General features: G+C 39.1%; 2 protein-coding genes across 3 annotated transcripts; both read left to right on the forward strand.

The window, feature by feature from the left end:
- Positions 1–1062: 1062 nt before the first annotated feature.
- ZFAND1 (zinc finger AN1-type containing 1) lies at positions 1063–8875 on the forward strand. Its single transcript, XM_040066693.2, has 8 exons — positions 1063–1142; positions 2159–2201; positions 3434–3473; positions 3833–3960; positions 4033–4124; positions 4926–5050; positions 7878–8033; positions 8177–8875. Exons 1-8 carry the CDS (start codon positions 1088–1090, stop codon positions 8345–8347), a joined length of 810 nt encoding a protein of 269 aa, XP_039922627.1. The 5' UTR covers positions 1063–1087; the 3' UTR covers positions 8348–8875.
- Positions 8876–12018: 3143 nt separating this feature from the next.
- IMPA1 (inositol monophosphatase 1) lies at positions 12019–21988 on the forward strand. Of its 2 annotated transcripts, none has more exons than XM_040075269.2 (9): positions 12019–12051; positions 12287–12368; positions 13668–13801; positions 15728–15832; positions 17017–17062; positions 17205–17313; positions 18001–18109; positions 19381–19532; positions 19969–21988. In XM_040075269.2, exons 2-9 carry the CDS (start codon positions 12306–12308, stop codon positions 20085–20087), a joined length of 837 nt encoding a protein of 278 aa, XP_039931203.1. In that variant the 5' UTR covers positions 12019–12051; positions 12287–12305; the 3' UTR covers positions 20088–21988. The 2 variants fall into 2 exon arrangements, with proteins under 2 accessions (XP_039931203.1, XP_039931194.1); XM_040075260.1 differs by lacking the exon at positions 12019–12051 and adding an exon at positions 12119–12186.
- Positions 21989–22954: the final 966 nt, after the last annotated feature.

Below are 22954 nucleotides of genomic sequence, written 5' to 3' on the forward strand. Positions count from 1 at the left end.
GCGGCGGGGCGGGCCCGGGGGCGGCTCCGCGGAGGCCGCGCTGCCGCTGCCCTCAGCCAGCGCCGAGCAGAGCGGCGGGAGGAGGCGGCGAGCTCCGCGGGGCAGCCGCAGGGTTCCGGGACGGGCCGGCGCTGAGGAGGCGGCTGCCGAGTTTATGCTTTCCTCCTACTTTTTTCCCATGTCACAGAATCGCAGAACGCACAGCGGGTCGTCTACTCCAACCTCCCTGCTCAAGCAGGGTCATGTTACAGCACATGGCACAGGATTGCATCCAGGCGGCTCAGTCTCTATTGCATCGTCCTATTGCTTGGCACCACGGAGAAGAGCCTGCCCCCAGCCTCTTGGCACCCTCCAGTAAGATGCTTATAGACATTGGTGAGGCACCCTCTCAGTCGCTTCTTCTCAAGGCTAAAGAGGCTCGACTCTCTCAGTCTTTCATCCGAAGGAAGATGTTCCATTCCCTTGATAAATTTTGTAGCTCTCTGCTGGATCCTCTCCAGGAGCTCCATGTCTTTCTCTGTGAGGAGCCCAGAATTGGAGACATACCGCAGGGAGGGCATTACCCTCGGGGCAGAGGCGTGCACGCGGGTCAGGGCTCGGAAAATAACCCTAAATTCTGAAGGAACGTGTTTTTTTTAAAAAAAGTGGTGGGGTGCGCCGCTAAGGAAACCTCAGGGAATCCAACAGGTTACAGGGTGCATGAAGTGCTTCGGGAAGCCGGGCTACCTCCGCTCTGCCTCCAGGAACAGCCTCTGCGTCCAGGGACAACGCAAATAGCGACACAAATAAGACAACACAAAACATGCCCTTTTTTTATTTTTCCTGGAACAGCCTGAGGAGCACCAGCCGCAGCTCTGGGCCCACTGAAGTCTGATGCTTGGGCCGACGCAGGTTGCTCAGAGCAGATTGCTCTCAGCCCGGTGAAGCAGCCTGTCCCGCCGGCACACCCACGGCTCCGGCCCAGCCCAGCGCGGGCCTGGCCCCCGGCCCGCCCGTGCCCCGCCCGCTCCGGGGCGGGTCCCGCCGGCCCCTCCGCAGCGCCGCCCCGCCCGCCCCGCCGCTTCTCCGCCTCCTGCGCGCCGCGGACATGGCGGAGCTGGAGGTGGGGCAGCACTGCGGCGTGCCCGACTGCCGCCAGCTCGGTAAGGGGAGCGGGATGGCGGGCCGGGGACGGTGCGGGGGTTGCGAGGGGCGTTCCCCCCGCTCGGGGACTCCTCTATGGGGCTGCAGCCCTGCACGGTCCAGTACCAGCGCCTGTCACCTGGGCTGTATCACTGGGTGGTTAATAGCCCGCCTGCCCCTTCCTCACACTTGCCCTCAGTGATCTCGGAAAGTGTCACTGGAAATGTAACCTCTCAGAAAGAAGCTGCAAGAACCGCCTGTACTGAAAGCTTTCTGAGGGACCACTCAGAGATGAAGGGATTGAGATGATCGTGACCTCAGCTGCCTGGTCCCGTTGCGTGGTGGTCTGTCAGCATCTAAAATCCGAAGCATGGAGAAGCAGAGTAATGGACAGGACCTGGCATTTGCTGCCATTCATGATGTGGTAGAGTTCGGCAGAGTCTAGTGATTTGATCTGTAAGAATTTACGTGGTAGGCAGGGGTTGTGTACAGAGGCTTAGGTTGTGTGTGCAATTTTAATCAGCCAAGGACAGTATGGACAATATGATGTGAAGAAGGGGCAGGGTCATTGTGACTGTCCAGTGGAGGAGATGCTCTCCCTTCCAAAGAGCCAGCATCTCCTTCAGTCGGCCACCCGTTAAAAAAAATGTAAATTGTCCACTGTCACTAAATAGTGTTCTGAGTGGTCTCACAATAAATTCAGTTTTTAACATAACTAGTAATTTTGATGGCTAGCCATATGTTCCAGTGTAATAGCTTGATATTGAAAAAAAGAAAAATTAAAGCCTATTTCCAACTTCTGGAATGTATATAAGTATAATTTACCTGCTCATATGTTTTTCTGTAATATTAATTAGGGGAGTTAACAAAAACCACTTCTACCTAAAGTGTAGATGCAGTTGCTAAGTATTATTATAAAGATACCTACCCTATTATGTTGGTAAGCAAAAGTTAATCATGTGAAAATTAAGCTAGAAACTATTAAGCAAAACAACAAGCATTTTGTCTTAACTGAAAACAAATCTCTTTGTTTCAGATTTTCTTCCCTTTGTATGTGATGGCTGTTCAGGTATCTTTTGGTAAGTTCATAGAATCACAAAGTATCTCAAGTTGAAAGGGGTCCACAAGGGTCAACACGTCCAACTCCCCACTCCTCACAGGCCTAAAACTAAAGCATACAACTAAGTGTCATTCAGACAATCCTTGAACTCCAACAGGCTTAATGCCATGACCACTTCCTTGGGGAGCCTGTTCCAGTGCCCAACCACCCTCTCTAAGAACCTTTTCCTAATATTCAACCTGAACTTCCTGTGATACAGCTTCTTTCCATTTCCTCATGTTGTATGCTGGTCACCAGGATTTCTTCATCCCAAGTGAGGAACCTCACACTTGCTTTCATTAAATTTCATACAGTTGGTGTCTGCCCAGCTCTCTAGTCTATACAGAATCTGTTTGACTTCTCCACCCTCAAGGGAATTCACAGCTTTTCCTAGTTTAGTATGGTTGGCAACCATAATATGTATCCAGATAATTTATAAAGATATTAAAGAGCACTGGACCTAAAACAGCCCTAGGGAACTCCACTGGCTACCAGATTGAAGCAATTGCATTAACTGTGACTCTCTGAGCCTAAACCATCAGCCAGTTGCTCACCCATCAGACTTACCTAGCTGTATGCTGGACCTTTTTCCAAAAGGATGCTCCAAGAGGCAATGTCAAAAGCTTTGCTAAAATGCAAAACACCACATCTGCTGGCAATATGAACTAAATGGGTGACCTTGTCACAAAAGGAGGTGGCTAATTGTTTTATTCTTGAAAAAATTAGAGGTTTCTTGCAAGGTTGAAATCTGGGCCTGCACTTTGATTGATACTTCAGATTAGCAGAGGGAGCCTGAGAGGAAACTCAGAGACTGGGGGCAGATTTCACTTCTAACATACCAGAAGCCTTCAAGGGCTTTCTGCCATTATGGAAGGTGATTGAAAATCCATTAAAACAGACAAACTCTGGTTGCTTTGAACTGAACTCTTAAGCATGCTAATGTCTTATTCTCTTGAAATGGTTTATCTTGAGGCATAAATTCCAAAAGCTGAATGTTTTACATTCTGAGAAAGAATATGATCTATCCATTCAAGATTCCATAGCATAGAACAAACTTTGGAGAAGATTCATTATCTAGTTGAAGTTTTCCTATGATAAAACTTGTCAGAATACTCTTTAAACACTTAAATGTTTTCACATGCAGGTTTTTTGGTTTTTTTTTTTTCCTGGAATGTTGATAACTGTGTGTTATTTTCTTCTTTTTCCTCAAAGCCTTCAGCACAGGAGCCGGGATGCTCATGGGTGTCCTGAGGTAAAGTAATAATAAAATGATAGCCTTTAATTAAAATTCCATGCAATTTAGCTGTGTGTTTTCAGACTAGAGGAATGCATATGCTATATAAATATGAATTATTTAACTGAGAATGCAAAAAGCTTAAAAAAAATGAATCTGCTCTTTTTCTTCCTCTCAGGAGTAAACTGACTTTGAGTAGGATGATAGTTATTTTTGTGCCTCTGAGTTAAACATAACCAGGGCAAAAGTAGGAGAGAATAGCTGGACCAGATTTGCCCATAAAATGGAGAGCTAGCACAGATCTTTGAGAAAGCTGGGATGGTAACTTACATGTGTAGTATCTTTATTTATACAAAATATTTTCTACTTACTCCTAGGTGAACATAAGAAACAGTAATGTGAAACCTGATCAGCACAGATCTTACCCATGCTCATACAAGGACTGCAATGGAAAGGAGCTTTTGCCAGTGTTATGTCCTTATTGTGAAAAACATTTTTGTCTCAGGTGAGTGGAACATCAATATTCATTCACTAATATATGGAAAAAGCAATAGAAGTTTCACTTTGTTGTTTACAGACATCGTCATCAGTCAGACCATGAATGTGAGAAGCTGGACACGCCAAAACCTCGAATGGCTGCCACCCAGCAACTTGTTCAAGATATTATAGGCAAGTACAGAGGGATATATATTCTTTTTCTTATATTTTTTCAGCTTCTGACCTCCTTTGAGGGGCCAGGTGTGACCAAATGAGAACTCCCAAAGGATGGGAGTTCCTTGGTTAAATAGCCCTAAACTTGCATGTTAGCATTTAATACTGTTCATCTAAACTGAGCCAATACAACAGCACAAGAATCTCTAAAAAACAAATGGGGCACAGGTTTCTTTCAGAATTATTGTCTTGTTGTCATTCTACAAGTCAAGTACTATAATAGAGTGAATTGTACCTAGCCATTATTATTTACGTAATAATTCATGTGCAAATGATGCAGTTGTGTTGGATGTGCATGTCAGTTTGCTCAGATCACACCTACACAATCAAAATGTCCAGAAAAGTCTGATTCTACCATGTGATGTTTTGCAGGTTTTAAATAAGCTTTAGGATGGGAAAGAGAATGAACAGCACTGTCCAGCTGAACAGTGGGGTTATGTGTAGAAAGGAGGACCTGAAATTGTTGACATAGGAAGGCTGTGATGGCCACAGGGGTAGAAACTTAAGAATTTGTATCTATTTGGCTTTTTGCAGCCTGTGTTTACATGGTCATAATGTTCATCTACCTTTCAATGTAAAGGAATTCAGCTAGAACTAAAAAATCTTATACCTGACTTTGGGAGAATATAAACAGACACGAAAAGGGATGGGATCCTTGGCAGTACAGTGAGACCAAACACACTAAGTGGGTCTATGTCATATAATATGCTCAGGAAACTGTCAGAATGATCACACTAACAGGAATAATATTGCTCTCAGATTCCAAAAAAAGTGACGAAGTGAAAAGCAAAAAACGTAAAGGAGCAAAAAACAGTGAGACAGCAGCAAAAGTGGCATTAATGAAACTGAAAATGCACGCATGTGGGGACAAGTCCTTACCTCAGGTCAGTGATGTTTGTTTTCAATAACTGAATTCTCAAAGGAACTGGAAAGTTTTTTAAATTGCTTGATCTTCATGGAGTTCCCTCAGCTTGGTTTTGGATTTAATTTTTCAAGACCACAATTCCTTAAATGTATATTTCAGCCTGGTACCCAAAAGCAATCTCATGAGTCTTTTGTCTGTTATAAGATGTCTGTGTGGGGTTTGGAGCAGTGGAGTCAAATTCTATTATTTTATAGCAGAAATGTATTTGCCTGCCACATGGCTGTCACATAGCATTGCAGAGACAAACAGGGTCTTTTGGGGATTCTTGGCAGAAAGATGACAGCACTAAGTTGTACTAAAGCTTACTCTTTTAGCAGAATTTGATGATCAGTAGAGCCTAGAATTTTATTATTAGACTAGAACAGAATTTCTAGAATCGCTGTAGCACAATTTTGTAAGTAACACAGCGCAGAATTTTATAGCACATCTTAGCTTGTGGTTCCTTATCACCTGGACCCTTTGCAGATAGTGTCACATCTTAATACTTGGCTAGCAATATCAATATTTCAGATCATCTAGCCCTGTAACATGTAATTGCTTGGTTTTCCCACCCAGTCTGAATTCATATGTTGGGGCATTGTAGTGGACAATGTAGTCTTATTATAAGAATGTGACTTAAAAGTTTGAGTTTGCTAATTTTGAGAGTATAGGGGGATAAGTATGCCAACTTAGATTGGTAGCAAGATATTTCAGGTGCAGATTCAGCTACTCACCCAGAATTAGCATCTGAAGATTGAGGGTGTTGTATATACAACACCATTTGTATTTATAAAAAACCCATTTGAGAAATGATTTTCATAAACTGAGTGACATGGTTATCATCCCATTCCTGAAACAGGGGGGAAGGAGGTACAGATAATGGTCAGTACAATACCGTGGGTGTTGTGATCATCTTTTTACAGCTGAGATTTCTATGAAGGTAAAATGATGATTCCTTGGGCATACTCTAGTTTGTTCAAAAAAAAAAAAAAAGTGTCCAAGATTTACTCATTTCCTGAAATTATAAGAAATTACTCATTCTTGGGAATTATCCAAACCTTAGTGAAGGTAAACTGAGTCCTGATTTAGAAACAGTTTTTCATGTGTCCTTTACTTTGGGAGTTAGTAAAGGGACAGACAGGTATTTTAAATTTCGTAAGAGTAGTTAGTAAGAACATTGTCTCCCTGAAGAAAGAGAAAGGCTGACGGTAGGGGGTTTATTAGACATTTTACTGGTTGGAGAGCAGGAAAATGAGCTTCTTCCACTGGGCATCTGGTGAATGTCTACTGGTTATTTTAAACATCAGCTTTAAGTAGGGTTTTACCCCACTTCCCCATAAGGAAACTTTGCCCTAGAGCTCATTTTAGTGGACTGTTCCACTTCTTAACTCCTCCATTACTTTGAGGAACAGTCAACTCCATGATCATCCTACCATTCCAGGGTTTGGTTTTTTTTGGTTTTTTTTTTTTTCTTTTAATGACTGCTATTGTCAAATTGCACAGCAGAGGGCATAGGAATGTCAGCAAACTGTTGATTAAATCCTGCCGGAGTGGTAAAACCATCAGCTTTACCACAAGCAAGGCTTTCCCTAAGCCTTCCTTATTTTATCTCCAGTAAGGGTGTAGCACCACTCCTCGGGTGTTCAAGGGAGAAGTCCAACATGACGAATTTGCCAAGTGTACCAGGGGGCTTACTTCCCGCCCACAATCCATTTGGACCCCAGAAAAGGTGACCTCCTGTGGGAGGCCCTGGCATTGTTTCTTCAATTGTTTTCATAGCCCACTGGGTGTTCCCCTGAATGTAGTTCACAGAATATCTTAGGTTTCCTGGTTGCATTTGCTGGTTTGGGGGAATGCAGGGAGACAAAAGAGAGCTCCAATTTTACCTTAACAACTGAATAAGAAACTTACAGAAACTTACTCCAGTTACTAATATTTTCTGATGTTTCAAGGGATAGCTCCAGGACATGGTTCTCTTTTCTTCTGTGTGGAGAACACTCAAATTTCAAGGAAAAAGCACAGGATTAAATTCAGAGTCAGTTTTATGAACATGGTTGAGGTAGTTCCATATGTTCCTAGGGAATCCACAAATAAATCCTTTAAAAAGAAGACTTCTGTCTTGTTTGATAGTTTCTGGCTTTGACTCAGCAAGGATGATCCTAAATGATGAATATATAGCAGTCATGCTTGCTATATTTTACCCCAATCTCATTCAGAATCTCTCCCTCATAGATTACTCTTGACATTTCTTAAATCTTTCAGTCTAGTAGAAAGAATGTTTAGTACATAAAAGGAGGATACAGTACAGGATAATGGATTAGCTGGTCATGATTTGAATGCTGGTTTGTGAAGGCGGCATTTCTAGTACACTGAACTGCTCTAACTGCTTTTGCATTCCAGTCTGAGACATTATACTGCTGCCAAAACTAAATACTGCTTATTCAAACTCACCTTTTTCTCACAAGGGCAGATATCTCTTCAGGTCTGTATTTAATAATGTGCTTTGGGACTGGTAGGAAAAGATGTTCTTTCCACCTTTAAGAACTTCTTGTCCATCCTGTATACACCTACAGCTGGAGAGGATTGAATTTGATGATCTTGGTCATTTATAGTTTGCAGTATAATTGTCCAGATGGAATAAAACAAATTTCAATTGGTAATTTTGGGGCTGAAGTTTTAAATTTTTTTTTTCTGAAAAACTTAAGAAAGTTATGTTTTACTTAAAAAAGACTTAATAGATGTATATGACTGGAATAATGCGTTTCTTTTGTGGATAATTTTTGGTTTTATTTTTTATGTTTTTCTAGACAGAAAGAATTTACTTTCAAGTATTTTTACCAAAAGGGAACAAAGAGAAAAGCAAACCCATGTTCTTTTGTAGTAAGTGGAGTATTGGCAAAGTAGTAGATTTTGCAGCTTCCTTAGCAAGCCTTAAAAATTACAACAACAAAGCCACATCCCAGGTAAGTCAGCAACAGCAAACTTTTTCCAGGCTGTTGCATTTTGGTTTTAGTTTTTCTTTGGCCTTTTGTGCCTCTCCCACCCCACTTATTTCATCTTGGATGGGGAAATCTTGGTGTTAATTTCTGTGCTATTTGTCTTACAGAAACTGAGATTATGCCATGCTGCCTCTGGAGAAGCCTTGCCATTTGAGCACACACTGGAAACATGGCTATCTGATAAAGACTATCCACTGTACAATGGAGGGAATATAATTCTGGAGTATCTTGATAACAATGTTCTATTTATAGAAGATACAGAATCCTACTTTAGTTAGTCAAAAAATTTTCCCAAACAAAAAAAAATCCAATGTTTTTTAGAAGCATGGTATTGAAGCAAGTCCAGTTTTCTTTTTAAATCACTGGTATGCCAGAATCTGTCTTCTATTGTAATGACACAATTCCCATCGATTTCTCAGTTGCTTTACTGACAGAAGAACTATGTCCTGAAAGGAAAATGATAGTAACTGTGAATATTACAGATATTCACATTCTAGAATAAATTCTTGCTCTATTGAGCTGTATAATATCAATGTTTTCTTAAATTTGGTATTTATTTTTGTGTAAGTAATAAATAATGAAAATGTAAACTTGCAGTATGATGGTTTTCTGAAGGAAAGAAACATAACACTGTTGCAGCATCTCTTCTGCATATACACAAACAGATTTGATTGCATTTGGAAATCAGCACTGTCCACACACCAGTGTCCATACACCCCATTTTTTTTCTTATAATAGTTTAATGACATTTAGAAGGAAAGCTTTATAAAGCAAAAGTAAATTCACTCAGGTGTCTTCCTGATTGTAAATCTCATTGGGTGATTAGGTGGGGGATAAAAGATCTTGGTATGCCTGTCACTTATTTTGCTTTACACCACTCTTTACTGTAGTTTTAACATGACTTAAGTATGAATAAATTACTGGATGTGGTGTGGATGTCACACAAAGGAAGGTGTTTTCGGTTTCCATAAAGGAAAGGGTTTTCAGTGGCTGCATATTTTGGAAATCTTTGTCTCCTGGCAGCTGAAAGTACCGGAGCATTTTTCTGCTTTCCCCTGCTTGTCTCTCCAGTTGTTATCATGCTTTCCAGTACATGAGGAACAGTTCCCTTTTCCCGTTATTTATTTTCCTCCCTTTCATCTGCAGTTGTCTATTCAACTTTCTTTTCATCTTGGGCTGCTGTGGTACAGAATATGCAGTAAGAGCCCAACCAGCATTGTGGAACCAATGGGCTGAGAAGAGTACTAAACAGAACCTTTTCCCCCACATTGTTGCTACAAAAGCCAGGGAAAAATACTTCTGTGCAACAGAATCATTTCCCCTTTTTTTTTTAGCAGAAAACCTTCAAGAGTTTTCTACTTACACTCTTCCTCCTGCCCCTGATTTTTCTGCCTTAGCATTTGCAGGCAAAGTAATGGAAATAACACTTTTTTGTGGAAAAAGAAAAGATAGACTTGGGATGCAGGAAGTAAATCTTTGGGGAGACCTCAAAGGTTTTACCAGCGTGGTTGCTTTCATCCATCGCCAATAATGGCTAAGGGCTATAAGCCTGTAAATGACAGTACAAACATGGCAAGTCACAGTTGATAAGACTCTGAAAAGTTTTCACTATCATCTTATTCCAGGAATGTGTCTAGGATTGTACACAGAAAGTCATTCCAGGTAGTTTTCAGAAACTGAGAAGCAAAACCATATTAGTCTGACAGATAAATAATTGAGAAGAGGTGAAACCTCCACCCTAATCAATGGTACTAGGAACAAAAGCAGAAACCTTTCCAGACCTTTAGGATCTTGCCTAGACTAGAATTGCTCTCATTTTACCTGTTTGGATTCCAAGATATCTTTACTTAGCTTTCTGTTGTTGTTGTTGTTTTTAACTTATTATTTTAGCACATTTTCATATAGAAAGTTCAACAACTGGATTTGGAAAAAAAGACCCCAAAAGACTGGAGAAATCAGTACACATTTGAAACTACTGTTAATTTTACAGGCCTGTGCTTAGACAGTGCTGAGCTGTTTCACTTCAAAGTTAATAAATAAAACTTTAACGTCTAGTAGGAGAAAAAAAAAAAAAAAAAGGCATGTAAAGTTGTGCTAGCAAGAAGAGGCATTTATCAAAAGAAATACTTCCTGATTTTACAATAAACTGTGCTTTTAGCTAAACTAAAAAAATAGGTGAATATCAAGCATTTTAGTTGTTCTAGCTGTAATTTTAGAGAATGCATAAGGTCAAGGATTTACAAACATTTTATGAGATGCTGTGGTAGCAGCTCCTGGCCTTGTTCCAGTTCAAAAATTGCTACAAGGTTGCCTGGCATGTGTTTGTAATATAGGCAACAGTTTGGAAAGGGTTGTATTAACACCAAGAGTTCAATTCTGCATGGATATGTGACTTGTTAGATCAGCTGGGCAATGCTGTATTAAACAAGAAATAATATGTCACACTAAGAAAGCAGGCAGTAATCTCTCATACTTTTATTTTCACAATTTTCTGTTTCTGTGCCTGTTTTGGAAAAGTGTGCACCCTGGGCTGTGATCAGTCTGGTTTGCAGACTTTTTATCATTAGGTCACCTAAAAATACACCTTGCACCATAGTTTTCCTCCTAGTAGCCTTGTACATAAAATACAAAATTTCATTTCAGCTGGAATAGACATTGTGGCTTGGATTAGGAAAATTCTTATACTTGTTAGGAGAGAACTTCAGGCATTCCTGTCTTCTGCTGATCTCTAAGGTGAATGCAGAATTTGCAATCTCCTGTGAAATCCTTGCTGTAATGTTAAGTATATATTAATGATGTCAAACAAGCCCTTTTTCATAGCACTCGTGCAGTCCTATATAGGTTGTACTGAGGCATGTTCAACTGCTTATCTCAACACAAACTGAATCTGACCCAAAGTGCCTCTTTCAATAGTGTGTGTGCTTTTGGTATAACCTCGTAAAGAACGATTTGCAAAATAATAATCTTATAATCTCTGTAGTTCTTTAATTACTATGAATACTTTTAAAAGCAGGCTTATTCCTGTTTATGAGATGGGAAGGAGGAAATGTGGAATTGCAGAGTGACTTGCCCCACACAACGGATTGAGGGAGAGTGGAAACTGTTTTTTAGTGGTGTGGAAAGGATAAAACTAACCTGCTTTGGCCTATCTGTGCCTTGGGTTGGCATTGGGGCAGTGGGGTAAGACTGCTTCTTTTGGTGTGGTAGACATTTTAGGATTACTTTAAGCATAAAGCAAATTGCAGCCCTTGCCCTGTTTAGGCAGATCGCCATTTTACATAGGACAGTCAGTTACATCAGTTGCAATTTGTGAGGACAAAACATGCCCTCGGTGTTTTGTCTTTACTTGGTGACAGAAAATAGGCTCAAAAGACCATGGCGAGGGAAAAAAAAAAAATATTGAAACTGGTATCAGTCAGGCTTGGAATTTTTTGGTTTTTTTTTTTCCTCTGTATGATTTTAATTAATACTGAAGGTACATCAGCTGCACTGCAAATTGCTTTCAAAAATCGTTGAACTCTATGAACTCGCCCTCCGTGAGCGTTCTGAAGCACTGACACACAGGTTTCCCACAGACGATGTGGTTGCCCCATCCCTGGAAGGGAACAAAGCCCGGTTGGATGGGGCTCTGAAGAACCTGGTCAAGTGGAAAGTGTCCCTGGCCACGGCCAGGATTCCTTAGGATCTTTAAAGCTCCTTCCAACCCAAACCATCCTTTCAACTCTATGACAAACTTCAATCGCGTGCTCCATGGGAGAGCATTTACGGTATCTCCGCCCTGCCGCGTCCAATTATTAACCAGAAGTCGACATCAAAGTCTAACTTCAACACTTCCCCGGAAATTTTGACAGCGCCGGCGCCAAGGCGGCCGCGCGCGCTCCCTCACGCGCAGGCGCGGCCGCCACCGAGCGGCGGCGGAGGAGGAGGCGGGCCCCGCGCGTGCGCCTGCGCCTGGGCGGGAGCGGCGGCGGCGGCGGAGGCGGTGAGTGCAGCGCGGGCCGCAGCCGCCATTTCGGGCGCCGTGAGGGGGCCGCGCGTCCTGCGGCCCCGGGGCGGGGCGGGGCGGGGCGGGGCGTGCGCTCAGCCTAGTTCCGCATTTGGACACTACTTAAACCGGGTGAAGGAGGAAACTCCGAACTTGTGGGGGGGGGGAAAAAAAAAAAAAAAAAAGAAAACAAGCCATAATAATTTTTGGCATTAATCTCTCTTTTTGCTAGGTTCTTTATCTCGGGAAAGATGGCAGATCCCTGGCAAGAATGTATGGATTATGCAGTTGGCTTAGCAAGGAAAGCTGGGGAGGTATGTATAAGATCTTTATAAATAATAACGTGATCTGTTGAGTCTAGTATGTATATAGCTCCTGAAGGAGGTTGATGTTGGATTTTCTTTTGAAGAGTGTTTTGTCAAAAATCTAAATGGGCAGAATAATTTGTGATGTTCAAGTGCGAGATTAGAGTGGGGTTTTTTTTTATGTTTGCGACTTGATTAATTTAAGAAAACAACTGTGTGCTTTTCCTCATCTTGGAGTCTGATTAAAATCTAAGGAGTAACTTTTGTTCCTTGAGTTTGATTTAAAAAGTAAAATTTAGAATTGTGGTAAACAGAGGCCATCTCGATTTTTGCCCTTGAACTACTCCTGCCTCCCTTATTATTTTACCACCTGAAAGCTGGTGACAGTCTTTCTTGTGAACACCTCAAACAGCTTTATACAGTGGCTTGTTGATGGCACACAAAACCATGTTGTGTTCTCTCCATCCTTGGAAGTGCCTGAGGCCAGGTTGGATGGAGCTCTAAGTCTGGTGTAGAGGAAGGTGTCCCTGCTCATGGCAGGAGGGTTGGAGCTGGATGGTCTTTAAAGCTTCTTCCAACCCAAACCATTCTATGATTGTCTCTCTTCCTGAAGACTGCTTTCCGTCTGTAAATAAAAGCCATCCCTAACAGTGATGATATTTTGCCATTTGAGATCTAAGATGGCTTAGAACAAGAAGTAGTTTGTACATCTTGGCAAAGCTGTAGTGGTTACCAAATGTTTTGGTTCTTAGTAGTTCTGCTTAGTACATTTGAAGGTGGCACGTGTACTAATTCTCTCCCCTGGAGCTGCAAAATTTGTGGAACATTGTCTCTGCAACGACCTCATTAAAGTCTTCCCACAGGAAATCTTTCTGAGTTACAATAAAATAATTCTGTGGGCTGTGAGGCATGCATTCTTGCTTAAGCTGATACTGATAGTTTTAAGATCATAAATGCAAGGTCTGGCTAAAAATAGCTGACTTGAGCTCAGTGTTAGGTATTTTATTCAACTCTGGTATTTAAATTTGTGAATCTAAAACTTGTCCTTATAAAATGGACCTCCGTTTCATCTACCTGGAGATATTCCTTTTGTACTTAGATTTAAAGCCGTGTAAAACTTTGTACTGAGTAGGGGCTAGAGATGCAAGTCCTATCTCCTGCAGTTAAATCCACGTTATGTCACTGCTTGTGTTTTGTGTGTGCAGTATAGAAAATTACTGTAAAAATTATGCTTAAGGGTTTTTTTGAAAACTAATATTTTCCATATCATTAACAGTGAAAGATTTTTTTTCTATTTGTTTTTAACAGATAATCCGTGGAGCACTCAAAGAAGAAATATCTGTTATGACTAAAAGTTCACCTGTAGATCTAGTGACAGAAACTGATCAAAAAGTAGAAAACTTCATTATTTCTTTGATAAAAGAAAAGTATCCTTCTCACAGGTATGGTTTGTTACCAGTGTGCTTTTGACAGAAGAAGAATTTAAAGTTTATGATTTTGCAAATGTAAAGTTTATGATTTTGCTTGGTAAGGTTTTATTACAACTGACTTGCTGCAAAGTTGTAGCATTCTCCTTTATTTTCAATAAATTAAGTATTTTAGACCAGTAGTGGGTTGAAATTTTGCCCAGGGCTGAAGCAACAAAACAGGGTGTCCTCAGGACTACTGACATGAGACAAAACTTAGGCCAGAAGTCACCTCCAGTTGAGTCAACTGTAAGAAACTTCTTGGTTATTTTGTTGGAAAATCAAAGGTGGCACCAGGAGACCTGGAACCCAAATTTCTTGTCTGCTTTTGAAACTAGCGTTCCTTTGCTGTCTGTGTTGGATGGGTCCTGTGGAACTGAGTGTGCCTTTTGCAAATCTCATACAATTTTACAACATAAAACATCCTTAAAAGAAAACAGCATCTTTATGTTCTGCATAACAGAAAGACTGTCATACAAAATACTGATCTTCTTAATTGCTCCTCCCTTTTTTTCCTTTCTCCTGCCCTTCTCTATAACCCCTGAAAGATGTATTCTTGAAGTGTGATCTGTATGTATTTTGCTTACATGGGTCTGTCTTTAGCATTTTGACAATGGCTCAAGTTTAATACAGTTTGCTGGTTTTTTCTTTCATTTTCTTGGGAGATTTTGTTATTGTGGCTGTATATGTGAAACATAAGAATCTGTGTAGAGCTGGAACAACTGAGGTGGTGCAAAAGTTCCATAACCAAATTAGTATAAGCATACAGACCTGTGGAATGACCTTGAAATAACAGTTTCCGTGACATTAAAAAGCATTTTAAAATATTTTAGCTTCTTTTTGTTTTAGGTAACCAATGTCGCATTAGACATAATGGCGCTGAACTTCTTTTCGTAGTGAATTACTCATCCACCTATATTCAGTCTCATTTTTCTGAAGGTCTGCTGCTTTTTGGAAACATGCTGTTTCTTTCTGATTAGTCATCTTCACTTCTGTAGTTAATCATAAAACTCCCAATCAATATTAAAGGGACCTAATTTGTTTCCTCTGAGCAGTTATTTTATATGTGTTTGTAGGAAAGCATGTGGTTGCTGCAAACTTTTCGTAGGTTGAGTAATGTGTGATAAATTGTGACAACCTACAAAAGGCCTCAAAGAGAATTCCACCCACTTAGACTCATTCTAATAATTTTGCTGTCTAACACAGTTTGATGAGCAGCAGAACTTGTGAAATTTGGGGTGCTATGGCACTGTGCATTTTGTGTCCCTGGGGCTTGGTAATGCGGCTGAGCAGTCACTCATCTTCAGGAACTCTGGTTTGAATTTCATCCCTTTATCATGTTACCATTTTGTCATGCTTGTAAAACTAAAGTGTTGAGATTTGCAGCTTTCTGTCATATTTGGGTTGAAATCAGTCTTCAAATTTAACTTTTAGTTGCTGCAGTGTTCTAACCAGGTACATATGACCATAAAGGCTTTCTTCACTGAAAACACAAGTTACAAAATAACTTGTGTGTAGGTAGCACAAACAGGCTGAAAGGTGTAAATAGCTACAAGTATTTTGAACAAATTTGATGATGCTGTTACTGGAAAAAAATTATGAAAATGTCAGTGTTCTGAATGCTAGATTCTGGTATTTTTCTGGTATATTCAGGATGCTAAATTCCATAAAATTCTTTTCCCCACATGTTGTGTTATCCTTGACATCATAAATGCTCATGCAGGCTTGGTCAGACATGGTTGGTGCTTTCTGGATAAATATTGTATTCCTCAGCTTTTTGCATATGATCACTGGTGCTACTCAAAGCTTCATCTCCTTTTGTGAATTTCAATGTCAAGGACAATGTTGTAATTCAGACATTTTAAACAACTTCTGTCTTTTAAATGTTTTTTTCTGCTGTAGCTTTATCGGAGAAGAATCTGTTGCAGCTGGAGAGGGCAGCATTCTGACAGATAACCCCACATGGATTATAGACCCTATTGATGGAACTACCAACTTTGTACACAGGTTCACCTTTTCATTGTTTTCATGTCAGCAACCTCAACTGATTACCCTTTTTCTTTATCCAGTTCCATGAAAGTAAGGTTGTTTTTAATTTTAAAACTGCTTTTAAAAAGACATTGTGCTACTTATTGAGACCCATTGGGCAGTTTTTGCAAGCATTTTAATATTCTTGTGAGTATTGTAATAGTCTTGCTCTGTTACCTACATCAGTTCTTCTGTACGAGGCTGTATTATATAGCAGGGGTCAGCAGCCTTTGGCACAGATTCCAAAGATAGATGGGTAGATTTCAACAGGAACTGGATTCAGAATAAGAAGTTGCAACATCTTCAGAAAGGGCATAACAGCTTCAGGTGCTGATTTCTAAGAAATTTCAAATCCATTGAGATCGAGGAGCCCCACCTATGAAAGAAAGCAGGATATCACCAGTAGTTATCAGTGGTATTTTGCACTAAGATGAGGAGGGGACTTAGAGACTAACACTGACAGCCGATTCCTTACGTCTTCTAAATGTGGTGGATTTTGGCCCCAGTGGGCTTTTCTGAATCCTGCTAAATAACATGTTCAGAAAGTTATTAGAAAAGAAGCCATTCTACTGAATCTACAGGCTTAAAAGTTGGTATTTTTTGCAGAAAGAATAAAAGCAAATGTCTGGAAATTAGAGAAAAAAAAAAGGCAAATAATAATTAATGAATTGGCTAATTGTTTCAAACTTAGACTGAGATGCAATCCACCATGTCTTACATAGTCCCACTGTCTTCACTCTTCCTGCATTCTTCAATATCTTTGTCATGGCTTTGGTGGAGAAAAGGGGAGGTCGTGGGAGAGGTAACTTTGTTCATTTCATGAGACCATTTTGGCCAGCTTGTTCCTTCTGAGAAGGGTTAGCAGCGTAGAGGCTTGTTTGCATTCTTTGGCTATCAAAAACAGTCCCTAGGCTAGCAACAGCTGTAACAGGAATGGCAGCTCCTAGTGGGTAGAAAAGTTTGTATTTCAAGTAGTAATCAATGTTGGTGTGCTCTGTTTTCAGCTGAATTGTGCTAATTCCAGAAAACTGTTCTGTATAGTCCAAGTTTGTTTTTGAAATATACATTACATTTAAATGAACACTGTCTTTATTAAGAGTAAGCATGATAATAAAAGAAATTTAGTATCTCGCTATAAATTAGTGAAATACTTTGTTTTTTAGGTTTCCATTTGTGGCAGTTTCAATTGGCTTTGTTGTAAACAAAAAGGTATGCTTTTTATTAGTTAATATCTAATCAAATCCAAATTAATTGCTTGCTTCTAGTTACAAATAACTTCTGTAATTTCCTATTTCACAGTAAATAGGAAGAAAGGGAAAACCCCTCAGGGTATTTTTCCTTTTTGTTGCAGATAGAGTTTGGAATTGTGTATAGTTGTATAGAAGACAAGATGTATACTGCCAGAAAAGGAAAAGGTGCATTTTGCAATGGTCAGAAACTTCAAGTATCGGGCCAAGAAGGTAAGCTGAACTGAGTAGCTTCTTTCTCGTAATTACCAGATTGCAAGTGAGACAAGGAGAAATTTGGGACCTGGACATATTAGTATTTCTTAGCTCTGGGCTGTTTAGTTTTGAGAAACACCTTTTATATTCTCTTTGATGCATATGATGTGATCTGTGCCAAATCAGGATTCAGTAACTGAAGATTTTATTTCCCACGTGTTGTAGTTTTGTCAGTTTGTTTCTTTGTTTTTAAATCCCTGAATATCTGCAATCTGTTTGAAATTGGATTTACTCTAGAGAACAGTCTGCCAAACAATTCAGCTTCTCCCAGGTGTGACCTGTTGGTTTAAGTCAGCACCACTCTTCTATGCTTACAACCCTACATCAAGTAAAATCTGTACTTCAAATGACATCTTCAAGTATCTCAAGATTGTTTCAATTTTTATAGCAATAGAATTTTATTTAGTACTGGCATCGATTAATGTATATGCACAGTTGGAGCAGATCATGCTTCTTTCATTGTATTTTATTTTTTCCTGCCATTTTCCAAATAATAACAGAAATTTTTGTTTGATATGTGTAATATTTTTTTAAGATAGTTCACTTTTATTCAGTCTTTCAAGAAAACAATGAAGTAAACTCTGCTAGTTACTGTGACTATTTAAGTTGTGATGTTGGAAGAGTGAGATCTTGTTTCTTTTCCAGACATTACAAAATCCCTTTTAGTAACAGAATTGGGGTCAAATCGTGATCCAGAGGCTATAAAAATAATACTTTCTAATATGGAAAGACTTCTCAGTATTCCTATTCATGGGTAAGATACTTTCTATTTTTATATATGTATATTTATATGTACTGATAGTGGTTGGTATTGTAAATATGGTAATTATTTAACATGATAATTGTATTTACTAGTTAAAAAAAACCAAATACCATTTTATGCTTTTTTCTTCCTCTAGATAAAACTGGATGAACAGAAGCTATATTACTTTTCTTATATAATATATATAAGACGAAAGTAGATCTCCCTTTCCTCTTTCAAAACCATGCAATTTTAATTTGTTTGAATAGTTTAAGTTGTCCATAAGCTGTTCTTATTTTGTTTGCATTCCCTGCTTCTTTTCTTCCAGATAAGCCAAAGTCTGCATTTCCACAAACAATTTTGTGTAAAGTTGGTTTCAGTAGACAGTTTTTCATTAAACCATATTCATGTTTCTGATCTAACAAGTTTTATGCTTAGATTCTCAGGATTCTTGTTTTGACACTTAACATGTAGATTTTTTTTTCTGTTTCCAAAAAGTCTTTTGATGTTGTTAAAGAATATATGCTAAGATGTAAGTAGGAAATACATTTTAGATGTATTGTGAGTTCAGCTTAGGCATTGTATTTGTAAACAATAGATTGAGACTGGAGTTGATTTAAGTTGCTTCTTGCAATACTTTAGCTGCTGTCAATTACAATTTAATGTGTAGTTTACTGTTAATTGAAATAACTGCAGTTTTTTTGTACAAGTCACACTTACTTGCTAGGTACGTTGACATTTCCAAAAGAAACTGGGATTTGTGACACGAGGGCTTGGTGAAGATATCCAGACCTTCACTGCTATTATGCTGTGTAATTTATTTTTTGTGATTACTGTTAGAGGGTTTGGCAAGTCAGAGGTGTTTACTGAGCATCACCAGAGAAACTGAAAAAGAAGTGGGTTTTCAGCACTGAAAAGTGTACACTCTCCTTTAGTTCTTGTATTCAAAGAGCAGAATAGAGTGTTACTGTTTCATGGGAAATTATCTTTCATAATATGATTTAGTTTAAGAAACCATTTAAGATTTGTTTAAACAAAACAAAAATTAACAGAATTTGTAAATAATAATTTCTAGAAATATGCTGTATTTTGAAAACTCTTCAAGCTCTTAAGCAACACTCCATTCCCCATTTTTTATGCTTCACTGCGACATTTCATCATGCTTGCTCTTGTTCAGTTCACTTCCATCATGACATTTCTGTGTTCTCTATGCAGTGTTCCCAGACACTGTAACTTTTTTGCAAACTCTTCTCAGTTAAAGCAACATCTTGTATCGTCTTTAGGATTCGAGCTGTTGGTACAGCCGCTGTGAACATGTGCCTTGTGGCAACGGGTGGAGCTGATGCCTATTATGAAATGGGGATTCACTGCTGGGACATGGCAGGAGCTGGAATCATTATTACTGAGGCTGGTGGAGTACTGCTGGATGTAACAGGTAAATACATGGGCCTGCGTAATATTTTTTTTGTCCTTTTAAATGGCTAGTGGGAAGCAAAAGGTAGCTGAAGAGAAGGCAAGAAGTTCTTTTCAGTCCTCTTTCCAAGCTACCGCTCCTGAACAGTTCCCAACCCGTTAATAGATGGCGAACGGGTTAATTGTATGTTTTTAAGCAGCAAGACAACCTTTACTCCCTTGGCTGAATTCCTGGAAAAGTAAAAAAAGGCAGTAAACATACATTGAAGAGAATTTAAATGCAGCTCATATGAGATACCTGTTGTGTTAAATACATTTTTGTCCAGAGGAAAAACTTGGTCCTAAATTATAATAAATAATGAATAATTTACACTCAATTTTTTTCAGTGCTTATTTTTGTACCAACTTTTGATTTACTTCATATATAAACTGGTTGCTTTGTTTGCTTTGCTTTCTAGGTGGACCATTTGATTTGATGTCTCGAAGAATAATTGCAGCGAGTAGTCGAGCTATTGGAGAAAGAATAGCCAAAGCACTTCAAGTAATTCCTCTGAGAAGAGATGATGCGACCAACTGAACGCCAAAGCTGCACCATAAATGTCCTTATCTAATGTTATCTCATATTCCCAGACGGTGGTCGTTCTACACGTTGAGTAGATGGTACTGGTGTGGCTGCTAAGTAGAGCTTTGAGATTGAACAACTTTCTAAGTAAACTTTAACTGTTGAGTATTTTATTTAACATCACAAATAGATAAAAATCCAGAAAAATAATCAAATATATGCAACTTTTTTTTTTTTTGAGTTTTATACTGTACTGGAACACATAGCAAGAGACTCTTTGATGTATAGATAAATAAAGATCTCTAGTTCTGTAAGTGACAAAAACAAAACCCATTGTCCTAACACCACGTCATCACATCTGATCCTGAACCCAAAAAGTTGAGGGCATTACTGTTTATCCAGTCTTTCTCTACCTGGTCTCCAGTGTATCCATTTCCTTACCTTATTGCAGTTTTTGTAGAGGTGGTTCACACATTTCCTAACTGGTTGGATGCTTGTAGTTTCAGCTACAATTTAAAGCCTTTATTATTTATCTGTCATTGTTTTTGTAGTCATCATTCTACCTTTTCAATGGCGTTTGCACAAAATCTCTTCTTTAGCCTTGTATGTGGCCAGTACACTTGCAAGTCCAGTACAAGTTTGAAAGTAATAGTTACTGTGCCAGAAAAATGTGTGCATCTTCCAGAATTAAGTTCTGAACACACCTGTCACCAAATGTACTTATTTGAAATTAAGGTGCAGTATGATTTGCATTTTGTTAATTTTGATTTGGTTTCTTCATGAATGTGTTTCAAAGTCTAAGGAATCATTAAATCCAAGAGAGTTTTCAGTACTTAAGCTGGCAAAAAAATAAGCCAATAGTCCATATTTTTTACATAATTTTCTAATTTTTCATAAGCTACAAAAGCAATGACCAACCAGTACTAGGTTTCCATTGTGTTTTATAGAATGTGCACAGGGGAAGATATATACCTGAACCTGAAGGGTCTGTAATTTCAGAAATATGAGTGATTCAATTCTAGGTGTCAGTTGTTGTAAACTTTGAAAATTATACTGGTTCTCTGCACTTTTGTATTTAAGATTGTTAAAAGCATCAGTGCACTGTTCAGATAATTAATGCACTTTACAAAATAAAGATGTCAGGTCAGTTTTTAGACTGTTTTGGGGGTTTTTTTGGCATTGAAAAGAAAGTTGTCGCATTAGTTGTTTCGTTAAGACACAGCAATGCTTTGGAAGACATGACTTTTTGTACTGCTGTCCCACTTCTTGCTTTGAAATATGGTATATTAAAGTTTCAACAGATTGCACATTATAAATGTCAGGTTTTTATATCAGTTGATTCTTGCAGGTTTTTCAGAAACACATAATTTTAAGATGTATCTAATGCCCAATGATTAATGGTAACAAGGTCAGACTCCTATGTAAAGGTCTTGCCAAAAAGCCAGACTTACCTTACTTTTTAAATTCCTGTTGACAAGGATGTAAATCTTTTGAGCATTTCACTGTAACTTTATTGCCGTAAACAGTGTGTGTCAGATCATGGCTGTTTTTGAGATGTCTTCTATACCATTTCTGTGGCTTTTGTATAACAAAATCTGCATAACTTTATTTGTGGAGATATGTCTAAAAAGTGCTTAAGATGGGAGAACATGTTAGAAATAAATACACTTTAGCAGCAGTGGCTTTAGCTGTGCTTCCTTTCTTAGCATTCATCAGGTCCAGTGCTGTGACCCATCAAGCTGGATCTGTGGCCCTCAAAGTATCTGCGTGGAACACTTTCTTCTTGGCCTCTATATGCATAGTTCATAAACTGTTGTGCCTTTAGATGTAGGATTATGTGTGCACCTGCAGTTGGGATTTGGAGTGAATATTTCAACTTGTTCCAATGAGATCATGGTTCATTATTTATCTCCAACCTCAGACTCAAACTTTATGGATTATGTTGCTGGTCATTTGTGTTGGAGGTCTATCTTCACTCTATTTGTGTTAGAAACTAGCCATTTTGCTAAGCATTATCTTCTCAGATACCTCTTCAATATGTGCCTACTTCTTTTGTCATGTGAAAGGACACTGAAATGTAATTATTAAGTTTAAAGACATTTGGTTTCTGTTCCGGCCTGCAATTTTGACAAGTTTTTGTAATAAAACAGAGAAGTCAAGATTGCTATATATTCAAAATGTTTTTGAGAGTTTCTATAGGAGGTAGTCCTTGAATGTTCAAAACTGTAAGAAGTGTGCGTTTGTTGCTTCAAAAGATGGAGTGGCAGAATTAATCCTCTTAGTGGTTTTTTTTAATAATTTAAGATAAAATTATGTATTTACAAGATAGCTTTGCTGAGCAATGAGGTAATTGGAAAGGAAGGGCAATTTACCGCAGATTGAACAGGCAAACTGTCAAATTATGGTAATGAATATTCCTCATGAAGGATGGAGTATAGGGGAAACTCTTGCATAGCTTTTCAGTGAATAACACAGGACTCCAACCTCAGCTCTGAGTGAAGAACACTCAAAATTTACAGGTGTAAGAAGATCAAGTGGACTGAGTCAGCAACTGGAGTGAGTGGAAAAAATTGAAAAAAAAAATATACTACTGGAAATTAAAGGACTATATGAGTGAATTTAACCAGTCCCTTTGCCTTTACTTAGAAAATTTAAATGGTAAAGATTGTCACTACAGTTACTGCAGAGCCTACTGCTTGTCTTAACCTACATCTTCAGGGTAGGGGACTGATTTTTAGCCTGGCAGTAAAACAAGTAGTACTACAAAACAGGTAATAGTGACTTCTAGCACCGCTGTGTATGCAGGAGGGGAGGTAGCCTTCATCTACTGTCGTGGCAATCGTCCATCACTGGCCCTCTCCATTTATTGATTTGCTGATAAT

This window comes from Hirundo rustica, chromosome 1 (assembly GCF_015227805.2).
Source record: "Hirundo rustica isolate bHirRus1 chromosome 1, bHirRus1.pri.v3, whole genome shotgun sequence".
Lineage (NCBI taxonomy): Eukaryota > Metazoa > Chordata > Aves > Passeriformes > Hirundinidae > Hirundo > Hirundo rustica.